Here is a 13,784-nt window from a genome sequence, read left to right as displayed (position 1 = left end):
CTAGCAAAATACATTACAAATCTAATTTAAACAGACAAAATGTATTTACATAAAATAAATAAAAATAGCTAAATATATAGATAAAAGTATAAATTTGATAACTGGGTTGAAAATTTTGCCCTAAATTTGGGTAAAATTAAAAGTCAGTTTAAGATGTCAAGATGTCACAATTTTAAGGACTGTTACAATGAGTAAAATTAGCAAATAATAAATAATAATAAACAATAAATATGAAGAGTTTGGTTCCAAAACGCGATAAACGCCTTTTTTTTTTATTGAGTTCCCGCTAAAATCAGTATTGTATCTGGTTGGTATTGAAAAGTAAATTTTTAATATTACGCAAAATGCAATATCCGCCGTGTTATTCTGTCATGTTTTCTCCTTTTCTTTCCAAACCGTGACAAACGCCAGTCTCCCTTCTCTGCAGAATGCGATACATCCGCTCAACCAATCACAGCGCACCTTTCCAATCATTGTAAACAGTAACTGACAAGCTACGCAATATCGTGTTCATAATCACAGATGAATCACCTTTGATTATGAATGCGATATTGCGTAGCTTGTCAGTGATCTAAGGCTCTGTGTATTAAATGCCGCTCCATCTGAAAGCATGTGATGGGGATTTACTACTAATCACAGAACCGGCTTTACTGACGAGATGCGCATGACAATCGCATGCGATTTATCGTGCAGCCCTAAAAAAAAAAGAATATTTTTGACGGCATTAATGAACCTGTGGTGGTTTCTGCGGTGGGGAAGAAACGTAAGCTATTAATAAGATTAGTATTGACCAAGTTCAGAGGCTGTCATATGTGGATCAACTTACTTTGTTGTGTATTTTCAAGTTTCAATATGAAAAATAACTTTTATATTGATTCAATGGATTTATTGCATTTTGGGAAAAAATAATCAGTTTTTATAATAAATCTTTCAAAATCAAAATCTGGATTTGAATTTTTTATGTTATTATAACCTAAAGATGCTATGTGAAAGTTTGAAACAGAAAATAGTGGTTTTCATCTGGCCACTTTCTTGGTAAAGGAAACACATTTTTACTCAAATTAATCAAAATGGATTTATAGCGTTTTGGAACCAAACTCTTCATATAATAGTAAATAATATTAGTAATAGTATATAAAATAGGCTATTGATATATACTAAATAATGATTAAAAAAATGAAAGCAAATAATAAAAAATAAAATTTTAATTATGAATTAATTATTTTAATTAATTCTGACAATAAATTTAATATAAATGTTAACAATATTAAATATAAATGATTAAAGGGGTCATATGATGCGATTTAAAGTCTTCCTTTCTCTTTGGAGTATTACAAGCTGTTCATGAATATATAAGATCCCTAAAGTCACGTGTCCACATATCTATGTCACGATGTGAGAAGATTTGCATAACACCGCCCAAATGTTCACGCAAAGAAAGAAGGCGTAACTTTATTGTTGCTGCCACCGCCGCCGCCATGTTGTGAAGACGTTGTGTGTTTCGTTGCGAAAATACTTTGTTTGGCCTTCTAAAAGAGGACACGACTAGAAATCAGTGGTTAAGTTGTATTTACAACACTGTTCCAGAACACTTCAACCCAAATATTCAGATGTGTGCAGCGCATTTTATGGAGGACTGTTTCCTGATCCTGGGAGAGTAGACTACAATGCCGGCTGTTCTGACTCAAAGACTGTAAGTAACGTTACGTTTTCATATTTAAAGGATTTGCCACTGATGATTTAAACGTGAGTTTTGGGCAGTGTAGAGTAGGGCTTGTTGTTTGTCGTTTCTCCGATCACAAATGCAGACATGGTTTTATGTTTCGCTGTAAAAAGACTGAATAAGTCATTATAATCCAGTGGTTCTCAAAGATACAATTTTGAAAAAGCTAGAAAAATGCAGGTAACTGGGTTGAAATTTAGCCCTACATTTGGGTAAAATTTAAAGTCAGTTTATCAAGGCGTAACAATTTTAAGGACTTTTAGAATGAGTAAAATTAGTAAAATATAATATATATAATATAATTCGTATAATTATTATTTATTATAATTTATTTAATTTATATATATATATATATATATATAATTTTATAAATTATAATAAATAATAATTATACTAATAATTATAAATAATAATAGTAACATTATATAAAACTAAACTATACTATACTATAATAAAAGTAAATAGTTAAAATATTCTGACAATCAATTTAATATAAATTCAACAGATTGTGTCAAAATGAAAACATTTTTGCATATTTGAAGGTTTAAACACAGTTGAAGATGTCAAGACCTCTGACAGACCAAAATCCACATTTTAAGAGGGAGGATACGGACATTAGACTAGTTACTTTCTATGCTAAGATATTTTTCAGATTTATCAAACATATTTAGGATACACTAAGTTACATCTTAGTATACTGTATTAATGGAAAGCGTCAGAACCTGGCATGGTGGTGCATGTACTGTAGGGCATGCCCTCGGACGTAACCCTTTAACACTTCAACCGCAGCACAAACATCTGCTCCATCCTCTCCAGCCTGCCTCCAAAGGCCTGTAGTCAACATTTCTGTTTTCTTTCTGCATTTTTGTTTTATTTAGGACTCCGCCAGTGTCCTCCCTCCACCCCAGTGCTCATGCTATTTTGGAGAGCAGTGGCTTGGAGAGCAGTCAAGTTTGATTAATTTTGGGATTTGGGTACAGTATGTTCCTGGACACACATCTGCGAGCAATCATAAATGCTCCAGAATGCTGGCAGAACATCCAGACCTGCCGGCAGCTGATGATGTCATCAGTGCGAGGGAAGAGCTGGCGTGTCGCCAGGCTCCGAGCGCAGGGCTTCTCCCAGACAGAGAGAGAAAGACAGAGAAAAAAAGAGAAAGAGACATTAAGAGAAAACATCTTGACAGGGCTTTTCAACCCGAATGCCGCGCATGATGAAGATTCGCTCTCGTTTCTGCTTCGTGTTGTGCGTGAACAGGTGCGATGGCGGATTACGAGCAGATTAAATGTGGGAGTAACTGAATATTGTTGCCAGTGTTTATGATATTGATTTATACCAGATTAGGAGGGTTGGATTTAGGGAAAAATAATAAATCTCTTCCTCTCGCTTTCATAAACACACAAAAAAGAAGCAGACAGAGAACAAGAGATAAAAGAAAGAGGACTTTTCAGTTCATTTGGCAAAGAGAGCAGTCAGAATCTTGACAAAAACGTGTGCTGATAAAGTCAAGTGAGGTGGGCTTCACAAACCCTCCAGAGAGACGACTACAGACTTAATCAGACAGATGGACACACACTCTCTCTCACACACACACACACACACACACACACACACACACACACTGCCTGCTGACAGTCTAAGTGTATTTCCCCTCCACTTGAAACAGGACATTCCCCACTAAAGCACAATTTAGTGTGGGCAACTACTGAATTCAATAAACATCAATCACAGCATTCCTGATACTGAGGCGAGAGCCTTGACCTGAAAAAGTAGGTTTGAATCCTGCCTGCAACATGTTGCAATGCCATTTCTCCATGTTTCCCAAATAATGTCCCTTCTCTGCTATCATAAAAGGGACAAAATGCTTCCTAGTATTTTAAATCATCGATCCAATAGTAACAGGCCGGTATTTAACTGATATTTTAATAATTTTCTCCTTTTTTGAGTAAATATTTAGTTAAATAAGTGTTTTTTTTGGCATATCTATGTGCATATAATTTGCTATAACTAAACTGTATTAGTCCGTGTGGTCACTATATGTATGTATATTATGTTTGGATCATATTTCACTCAAAACATTTTTGGATTGTGAAATATTTTTATGGAAATTGTACACACTATATATATATATATATATATATATATATATATAGTGCTGTCAAACGATTAATCGCGAATCATTCTTTTTAAAATAATTTTTATTTTTACAAAAGATAGGGCATAACAGAACTACCTATCTAACTAAATAAATTAATAAATATTTTATATGTGGTTTTATTATTAAAAAAGAAACAATTAAGTTTTTTTTCATAATTGGTTTTACATGTGATTATATGAAGTATGGGTGTGAGGTAGTGCTGTGTGTGTAAATCTCTATTATATATCTGTATCTAAATACATATGTAACGAAAAGTGAAGAAAGAAGAGATACAATTTTTAAAATGATAACATTTGTAATTTAAAAATAATAATAGTAATTAAATGTGTAATTAAAATCAAATTTTATTAAATAGCAGAATTTTCACTAGTGGCATTTTTATGGAAAACCCATGTCGGTCAACCAAATAATAGACTCTGTAAAGCAAAGACTGAAAGGGAAATATCTTAAAAAGGAGCTACAATAAAAAACAGGATGACAGCTGGACAGCATAAGCCCAAAACACAGAGTCTCAGCACTAAACTTCATTTTGCAGTCTACATCTGGTTTATTTTATGTCTACGGTTATGCAACAGACCCTTTTGATAACTAAAATCTGATGGCAAAAGTTCGAAGTTAATAGCACACATCGGCACGAAACAATACCACACACTTACATAACATGCAACAGCATCATTTCAGCATGATCGTTTAATTATGGGTTTGGATGTATATAAACAACTGGATCCATCCCCTCCCTTAAGCGTGTTTCTGTCCTGCACCTCCTCATTACAATGAGAAAAAAAACAAGCTGGCAAGATTCACTGTACATACTGTACTAACAATGTGGCAAAGTGCCCAGACTGGATCTCTGCCAGGCTTGAAATGTAACAGTTGAGACACATATGAGACTGGAGAGGGAAGTGTGAAGACGGGGATAACCAAACACTGCGTCACTAATAGAAGTGCAATGTTCCATCTGTTAGAGCAGGTTAAGCTTGCGGTACATGGTGGACAAACACGGGGCAACAGGAGGCTGACACTTGTTGCACAACAGTGATCACGTATCACTTGTGCAATGGCACTGTAATCTATGCTTTCTTCCTTATCGGGACTACATTTGAGCGTGATCATGGTATTTACGGGAGGGTTTACCTGAATGAGACAGCATGTGCATCCTCAATCGTAAACTGTCCAGGAACTGCTTTCCACAGAACTCACAGCCAAAGGTCTTCACTCCACCATGCAACTTCCTGTGGATTAAACATATATTGAAAGATTAACCAGTGTAACTTTACACACCAACTACACACTTTGAGAAGGTCAGATCTGGTCATTTTCTTGACCCCGATTTCAAGTTTAACAGGTAATATGTGCTTTCCGGTGAGAAAAAGGCATCAGTGATTTCACTAAATGAGTTGATAAATTATATATATAATCTATAGCCAAGTACATTCACATTCACTCATTTTCATAAAATATATTTCCTTAAAATATGTCATTTCTGCACCACCAGCCTCACCAAACAGAATAATGAATATAATGATTGTTTTCAAACAGATTTCTAACACTCTTCTAATCTGCCATTGGTTAAACAAACAAATAGCCACACCCCCAAACTCACACTATTGGTTGAAATGTTATGTCAGGCTGTTCAGAATGCTCAAGAGTGCCACGAAGATAAAACTTTGATAACTGCCTTAATCTTTTAAACAACTGAGAAGATCAAACCATATTTTATATATAAAAATAAACACCTATCAAGTTGTTTGATATCCTTTCACTTATCAAATCTATTTATCAGCATATGAGAGTATATTGTGCGTGTTATTTTTTGACAGACATCAGTGTTGTGATGTTCAAATGTGGATGTAGATTTGAAAACAGATCGTAAGGTAATAATTATATATTTCTTTGCCCACCAAGAATTCCTTGAAGTGACTGATGCCCATGAGTGTGTTAAACTAATGTTTTTACTTCTAATATTATAAAAGTTTTTGATGAACATGATAACGTGCTTGAGGAGTATCGTTTGACCTATTGGGTATTATAAAACATGCTGGAGACTTTCAAAACACTTTTTGTGTAGTTAATTATACTTATTTTACAGAATGATGTTTAATTCATGGCTTATATTATTGAAATTTTAGTTACTGCGATAAATAAATGAATAATGAATAAATAAATAATAACTTCATATATATTGAGTGACCTACAGGAAAAAAAAAAAGTTCTTTCATCATTTGATAAGTTTGTGCATGAACGAAATCTAATAGTTACGTTGCAAGAAGAAATTGTCAGTGCATATCAATTTCAGAAGACTGTGTGCAGGAGTATATATAGTGCAAGAGTCTTATGGACTACTTTTATGGTGCTTTATTGACATTTTTGGAGAAGTTGGAGATCTGCATTCACCGTATACACCACCTTGAATTAATCGTATGGAGCCCTGCAACATTCTCCAAAACACCTCCTTGCGTATTCCATGGAAGAAAGCAAGCATTTTGTTAAAATAACTATTCCTTTAAAGTTAAAAAAGCAGTTTTATTTAGGAATACAGCTTCATAAATTCACGCTTGATATTCTAAACATGACTGTGTCTGTGGCTCATAGTTTATTTTGATGATACTCTCGACAGGGTGCTGAGAAAGGTTTAAAGGGGTCATATGATGCGATTTCAAGTTTTCCTTTCTCTTTGGAGTGTTACAAGTTGTTTGTGAATAGATAAGATCCCTAAAGTTGCAAAAACTAAAGTCTCAAACCCAAAGAGATATTCTTTATAAAAGTTTAGACTGGTCCACGCCCCCCTAAAACGCCTTGTTTAAACACGCCCCCACATGTCTATGTCACTGTGTGGGAAGATTTGCATAACACCGCCAAAATGTTCACGCAAAGAAAGAAGGCGTAACTTTATTGTTGCTGCCACTGCCGCCGCGCCATGTTGTGAAGACGTTGTGTGTTTCGTTGCGAAAGCGAAAATACTTTGTTTGGCCTTCCAAAAGAGGACACGACTAGAAATCAGTGGTTAAGTTGTATTTACAACACTGTTCCAGAACAGTTCAACCCAAATATTCAGATGTGTGCAGCGCATTTTATGGAGGACTGTTTCCTGATCCTGGGAGAGTAGACTACAATGCCGGCTGTTCTGACTCACAGATTGTAAGTACGTTTTCATATTTAAAGGATTTGCCACTATTGATTTAGACGCGAGTTTTGTGCAGTGTAGAGTAGCGCTTGTTGTTTGTCGTTTCTCTGATTACAAATGCAGACATGGTTTTATGTTTACGTGGCGCGATGCAACGCAACGCGTAAAAACAAGACAGTATAAGTCATTATAATCTGTAATTATGTCCCAACTGGATGCAACAAATGTCTCGTTTAGAATGGGTTTTTCTCGTCGCTCCGGGACACGGCATCACAGTACGGTAAGGGGCATAACATTTCCGTCACATGCTTGAGGTATTCGGCCAATCACAACGCACTGGATAGCTGGCTCGCACACCTCGCTTTTCAGAACGATGAGCTTTGTAAAAATCGACGTGTTTCAGAAAGGCGGGGCATAGAGGAGAAACAATAATGTACAGTATGTGGAAAATAATGTGCTTTTTGAACCTTAAACCGCATCAACACATTTCATTACACCAAATACACAGAATAATGTTCTTTTTAGCAACATCATATGACCCCTTTAAGGTTTAGGGCACATACTTCAAAGACTCCAGGCACTCGAAATATTCATCAAGCAGGTCTGACTCAATTAGGCCTAATACAGCAAAAGCTGTTAATGAACTGAATAGCATATGCCATCATCATCTGATGCTTAAAATAAACCTGGCTAGATCTGGATTCGAGAAACGCAACGAGCTTGTCTACAAAACCAACGTCCATAACGGAACTAGTTCCGGTGAGCTATGAAATATTTACCGTCCAGACGTAGTGACCCAGTGGCTTGAGAGAAAACATTTATGGCTTAGCTTTATCAAAAATTAAACATGCCTCAGAGAAAAGGTACACAAAGAACCTGAACAAATATATACACTCCATTTCAATGAAGTAGCTACAGCCACAAGCGAACCGCAAGGCCCAAAACCACCCGTCAAAGTCAAACATGCCGATTGTCCTTTTAATCTGTCCTCTCGATCTAAATATTTGTTTTAATTAAAACGTATTAAATGCTCCTGAAATACCCCGGCAGTCCAGTATGTTTAACTGAGTCACGCTGTACATATCAACGACTCGTCCCCCGCCCACTCCTGTTCCCTTCTCTCGCCTGAGTCCTTTCATGTGAATTCCAGCCACACACACACACAGACGCACCGTCGGCGCGTGTGCTGCATCAACGAGCAGTCGAGCGAACCCGCCACAGACGTAACCTTTATTCCTGCTATAGAGCCCTTAATTATCACTGCTCCGCAACTGGGGCGCTGCCAGACATGCACGGGCTCATTATGAACAGGGGCATATTATTTCACCTTGAAAAAAGCTATTAAAGCAAACTCGCTACCACCAGGAACGGTCGTGGTAAAATATTAAATCCAGGACATTCTGTTGAAGATCATTCGGAGTAATGGAAGCGAATTAGCTTTCTATTCGAATTCAAAGAGTCAACACCCTCAGGTATATGGTCATTTTATTTGACCGAGGATGTTTGCTGAGGTCATGTGCCATTCGGTTGAGGGCGCAGACAAAATGCGTGTTAGCTGCATTTCACAATCTGTAGCATCTGCTGCGTCGTGCCCCTTTGCAGCCACAACACAGGGTCTGAAATAGACCGCCTGACAGAGCCCAGCCTCCCATAAACAATATCCACTCAACCGCAGTGGACACGCTGAGCACCGCTGTCAGCAGCTAACAGACGTTCTCTACAGATTTGTGTGTTTGCTGGAAAAATACTAGTGTTATCTTACTGAATGCTGCCTTGTGGCTTGAAAATTGCATATTATTGTGCAGCTAAGCTTTGAAAACACTGTACAATAATGACATGGCATAAACCAAGCTTTTTAGCAGTACCACATTAATGCAGATGTTTGATGGTCGACTGGCAGATTATTGAGGTTAACTAATGTGTTTATCTAGATCTATTCCCTTTGTTTAGCTTTATATAGCTAAGAATGCAACTTTTAAAGAGATGTATTTAAACTCGGCATGAAATCAAAATTGAAAATTCTTATTTTTTAATGGAATACTGTAGTGTTCATTATAAATAATTTATCCGTGCGCTTCATTATTTTCTAAATTCATGTGCCCTTGTAATCTTTAATCAAAAACGTTAACCTCCCCTCCCCCTCAAAACGCCTCATCTTCTCTTCCGGTCATGAGCTATGGCACAAGGGCGGAGCTAGTGACATGAGGGGTAAATGCTGGGATAAACAACAGGGGGAAAAGCTGAAGCTGATGCTTCACTTTATAGAAATCAATGCATTGACCAGTGCTGACGCAAGACATGGGGGAGTATACTACCCTTAAAAATTGAAAGGATATTACCACAAAATTACTTTTAGGACATCACAAACTATTTTTTATTAATATTACTTAACCTGATAGAGGACGCGCTCAGTCATTCAGGCAGTCTCTCTCTCTTTCTCTCTCTCTCTCTCGCACGCGTGCTGTTAGGCATGTTTTGTGCCATTGATCGTTCTCATCGTCGTCTTCCTCAATAAATAAAAAATGTCTTCATGCTAGGGTGTCGGGGGTGAATCCAGTGGCGAGAAATCCCCCCACAACTAACAGCAAACTGGCATTCAGATCTGCCTCCACTTTGTTAGCAACGCCCCAACTTCCAATGATCCAATCAATTCCCGAAGGACAAAATCAAGTCCCGCCCTTTCATTTCAGATGCCGTTTCACTCGGACAGACGTCACAGTAGAGAAAAAAAAGACAATCGCTACTTCTGCTTCATGCAAGCGGCAACCTTCCGTTCTCTCTCGTGAAACCAACACGGAAGTGACTAAAACTGCAATTCATCGACTGGCTGCTCCAAAAGGGAGTCAGTCCCATAGACCTCCCATGTTAAAATGCTCAACTTTACAGCAGAAAAAAATATGTTTACAGCCTGGTACAAAAAGTGGTTTTGGTCTATATGGCTAATTTTGCCCTTCATGACAACTGTGAGGGGAGTGAATGTTTTTATATTTCATCCGTTTAAATTATATTAAGCCTTAAAGTTCTGCATAATTAAGGGTGTGGCCACTTGAGTGACAGGTGGATTGCCGCTGCTGTCACCACCGTCGAGGAAAGTCAGTCATGTACGTTTAGTGAAGGTAAGCAAATAATGACAGATTTAAATTTTTTGCTTGAACTATCTCTTTAAGAGAGATTAGTACACTAGTCAACCCACCAACTACTCATGTTTGCACGTCCCTACTACAAACAGCTTACTTTATGATGTGAATGCTTCTGATATTACACAATTGGACATTTACTTTTCATCTTAAAAAAATTAATTATGAGTTCCTAATATTAACTGATGTATCATCAAACCTGTCTAGTAATTTGATTGCTCTGTAACAAGTGCACCTTTCAGAAACCTCCCTTTAATCTCATTCCCTCTGTCCACTTGAAAGACACGAAAGATTGAACAACACTGATCTGAGACGTGGAGAAATACCTGGTAAATGGAACAATGAGAGGAAAATCAATACTGCTCATCTCGATCCCAGTCAAAACAACTGTCATTGTCAAAGCAATTCCAAATAGACAGAGACATAAAACGTCATGCCAATTCACTACATTATTTAAATAGTCTAGTTTGAGCTCCAGTATCTGACACTGATATGCAGATGCGGACAGTAACAAAAGAATATTAAATAATCCTAAAGTCAGATCAACGTTAAACATGGAAATCGAACCTCTGAACGCACGACGTGTTAAAACGTAATCTTCCGGTCGATTTAAGTACACCTGCCCTGAATGAAACAGTTCAGACGAGGTTAGAGGAGAAAAACAATCTGTAAAGATGATGGTCCATTTGTCTCTACAGGCCGCTGTTATACATTCCTATTAAAATGCAGGCATTAAAATGTCGACTTTCTCTAAGGAGACAAATTGTCGAGCTGTCTGTTTGAGACAGGGTAAGCGCTTGTGTTTCTGGAGTGGGCCACTGGAAGTGGCTTTGATTAATGGCAGGCCAGAGCTGAGCTGCTAGAGTACCTTTCCCACTGAGAGAGCAATTCAGGGGCTGATGTGTGCAATCGGATACTAGAGCACTGCCAAATTACCAATGAGGCGGCTTTAAAGGAAGTCTTCCCCAAAGCAGTGTGAGAAAACCGTATGAAGCATGAATGAGAAAACAGAAACACTTCACACAAACCCACAAACAAATGTCCATTTATCAAGATACACCAACTGGTACCGTGACTCAAATGATCATATGTGCAATTGTACTTAGAAGAAACTCAAAAGAGCAGGTATAACTGTACATGGTACAAGTATGGAAATATGCAGCAGCGCATTAACGCGCGGGCTTCAAGGGGCTGAAGCCCAGGGGCCTACACTGGAAAAAATTATATTTTTTGAATAATTATTCGTATATGGGAGTCTGCAGCAGTGACAACAGCATTCTGTAAACAAACTCACACACTCATTTTCAGCGATGCTCCGGTTGTAGCATATATTAAATGGTTCCGTTTAGGTTTCCCCCACAAAGTTTGCATAGTTGGAATGTTCCACGTGTTGCACCGAATTACTGTAAGCGAAATGCACAATGCATGCACTAGTAAAGAAGCCCAGCACAACAGTGTCTTTATGTTAAGGTGCAGATTAACAAGAAACACAACACTGCTGTGTGAAAGGAACTGGACAGGACAACCTTCTGTAACGTCATACAGTGTAAGTTCATAACTGGCGTGGATGTAATCTGTGTGTCAGCTGAATGTTTTAGATTCAGTCACTGTGTTCCATCAAAGGTGCTGCTTCAAAATCTCATTTATGCCAACTTGCCAAGTGCTGTTTCGATCTACTGATTATAAATAATGAATATTTTGTGTAATTTATGGTGTTTAAATCATACCTGTCAACTCACATTTCGGCCAGGAAAGTTTTGATGGCATTTTCTTTTCAAATTACCTCTGTATAATGCCTGTAAAAATGTAGTGTTTACTTTATGTAACAGCTATAATTTTGCTGTTCCACAAGTGCCTCCTTCTGGCAAAGAGTGAATTTGCATATTCACTTATAGTCACATTTTACGCAGAACAGCGTTGTGAATGTTAGCTGGTATATCAACAACAAAAAAAAAAAAAAAATTTGACATAAAAAAATTGTCAGGAATCTTAAAAAAAAAGAAAAGAAAAAATATATATCTAGGGTATGGGGGCCTACCGTAATGGTGTAGCCCAGGAGCCTCTAGTTATCTTAAGGCACTAGTAGGCAATAGTAATGAACTTTCTGATTGAAAATAATTACATTTATAAATTGTATGAAGAAAATGCCAGTCTAAAAATGTAAGTCCAATCACCAAAGCAGCAGCTCTACAAGTCACATGATTTAAGGTATCATTAAAAGAACAGTTCACCCAAAAATTAAAATTTGATGAAAATATATTCACCCTCAGGCCATCCAAGATGTAGATGAGTTTGTTTCTTCATTGGAACAGATTTGGAGAAATTTTGCATTACATAACTTGCTCACCAATGGATCCTCCACAGTGAATGGGTGCCGTCAGAATGAGAGTCCAAACAGTTGATAAAAACATCACAATAATCTAAGAAATTCACACAATTCCAGTCCATCAATTAACATCTTGTGAAATTAAATACTGTGTGTTTGTAAGAAAAAAATTCAACAACGCGTTTTAACTTCTACTTTTTACCGACTCATGAGTCATATGGATTATTTGTGGATTATTGCGATGTTTTTATTAGCTGTTTGGACTCTCATTCTGACGGCACCCATTCACTGCAGAGGAACCATTAGTGAGCAAGAGATGTAATCAGTGGTGTATAAAGTACCTGAAAGCCATAGTAAAAGTATAGATATCTTACTAGAAAATTACTTTGGCAGAAGTTGAAGTCACCGTTTAGAATATTACTTGAGTAAAAGTCTTAAAGTATGGGATATTTAGTAAGAAAAGTATTTTTTTAATCTTAAACGTACTTAAGTACTGAAAGTACAAGTACAAGTAAATGCTAAATGGAAAAGAAGCAAATAAATATAAAAATTGTTCATACACAGCTTGAGTAGCAAGATTGTGTTCAGTTTTAACTCTTTCTTCCACTTTGTATCTTTGGGTAAGAATAAGAAGCACTTCATCTGGTACTTAGTGTCTTTCATTCCAACACAAGAAAACATTTCTGGAATCTGTATCTGAAATAGCATTTAGATGTATTTACACTGTAACCACACAGTTTAATGTATCTCAGAGGGGACATGGATGCATTTAAACTGCAGTTACATATGCATAAATAGGCCCAATGTTAACATAAAACGTTGAATCCTATATTTGAAATAATTTAAAACATGAAAAAAATAGTCGAAATGTGAAATTAAAACAGAAAGTAGGTGGCAGCAAGTGACTGTTAATGAGTGAGTCATTGAGATTCAACCGAGTCATTCAAACGACTGATTCATTCAGAAACAAATCATTTGACTGTGTTAATGAGTGAATCACTGAATCATTTTTATCAACCGATTCGTTCAAAAAGCTGATTCATTCAAATAAGTAAACACCCATCCATTGCTCAGAGATGCAAAACAGTGCTGTGATCTTTGTTTGGAACTATTTTCGTTGGCAAAACTGAGCAAAAACAAGCAATATTATGTCTAAAATGTAAGTCACTTATTGCTTTACTGAACTTGTATAAAACTATTATTAAATGTGTTATCATGCTGATCTCTGCAGAAAAACAGTACTCTTTGTGTGATATAGATTAAGTTAACTATATTAAATTGTATAAATATAAAAAGCATACAGAAGCATTTTTGCC

The 13,784-nt window shown here is 36.8% G+C and overlaps 1 protein-coding gene across 1 annotated transcript in view; it reads right to left on the bottom strand.

The window, feature by feature from the left end:
- Positions 1–13,784, bottom strand: part of LOC107582577 (zinc finger and BTB domain-containing protein 16-A-like) — a 65,880-nt gene that overhangs the window by 40,423 nt on the left and 11,673 nt on the right. Inside the window, exon 3 of the mRNA XM_016268474.1 lies at positions 5,016–5,113. Within this exon, the coding sequence (XP_016123960.1) occupies positions 5,016–5,113 (98 nt within the window). The remainder of the gene's footprint in view (positions 1–5,015; positions 5,114–13,784) is intronic.

This window comes from Sinocyclocheilus grahami, unplaced genomic scaffold (genome assembly GCF_001515645.1).
Source record: "Sinocyclocheilus grahami isolate Dianchi unplaced genomic scaffold, SAMN03320097.WGS_v1.1 scaffold46.1, whole genome shotgun sequence".
Lineage (NCBI taxonomy): Eukaryota > Metazoa > Chordata > Actinopteri > Cypriniformes > Cyprinidae > Sinocyclocheilus > Sinocyclocheilus grahami.
This window is presented reverse-complemented; position numbering and strand designations above follow the sequence as displayed.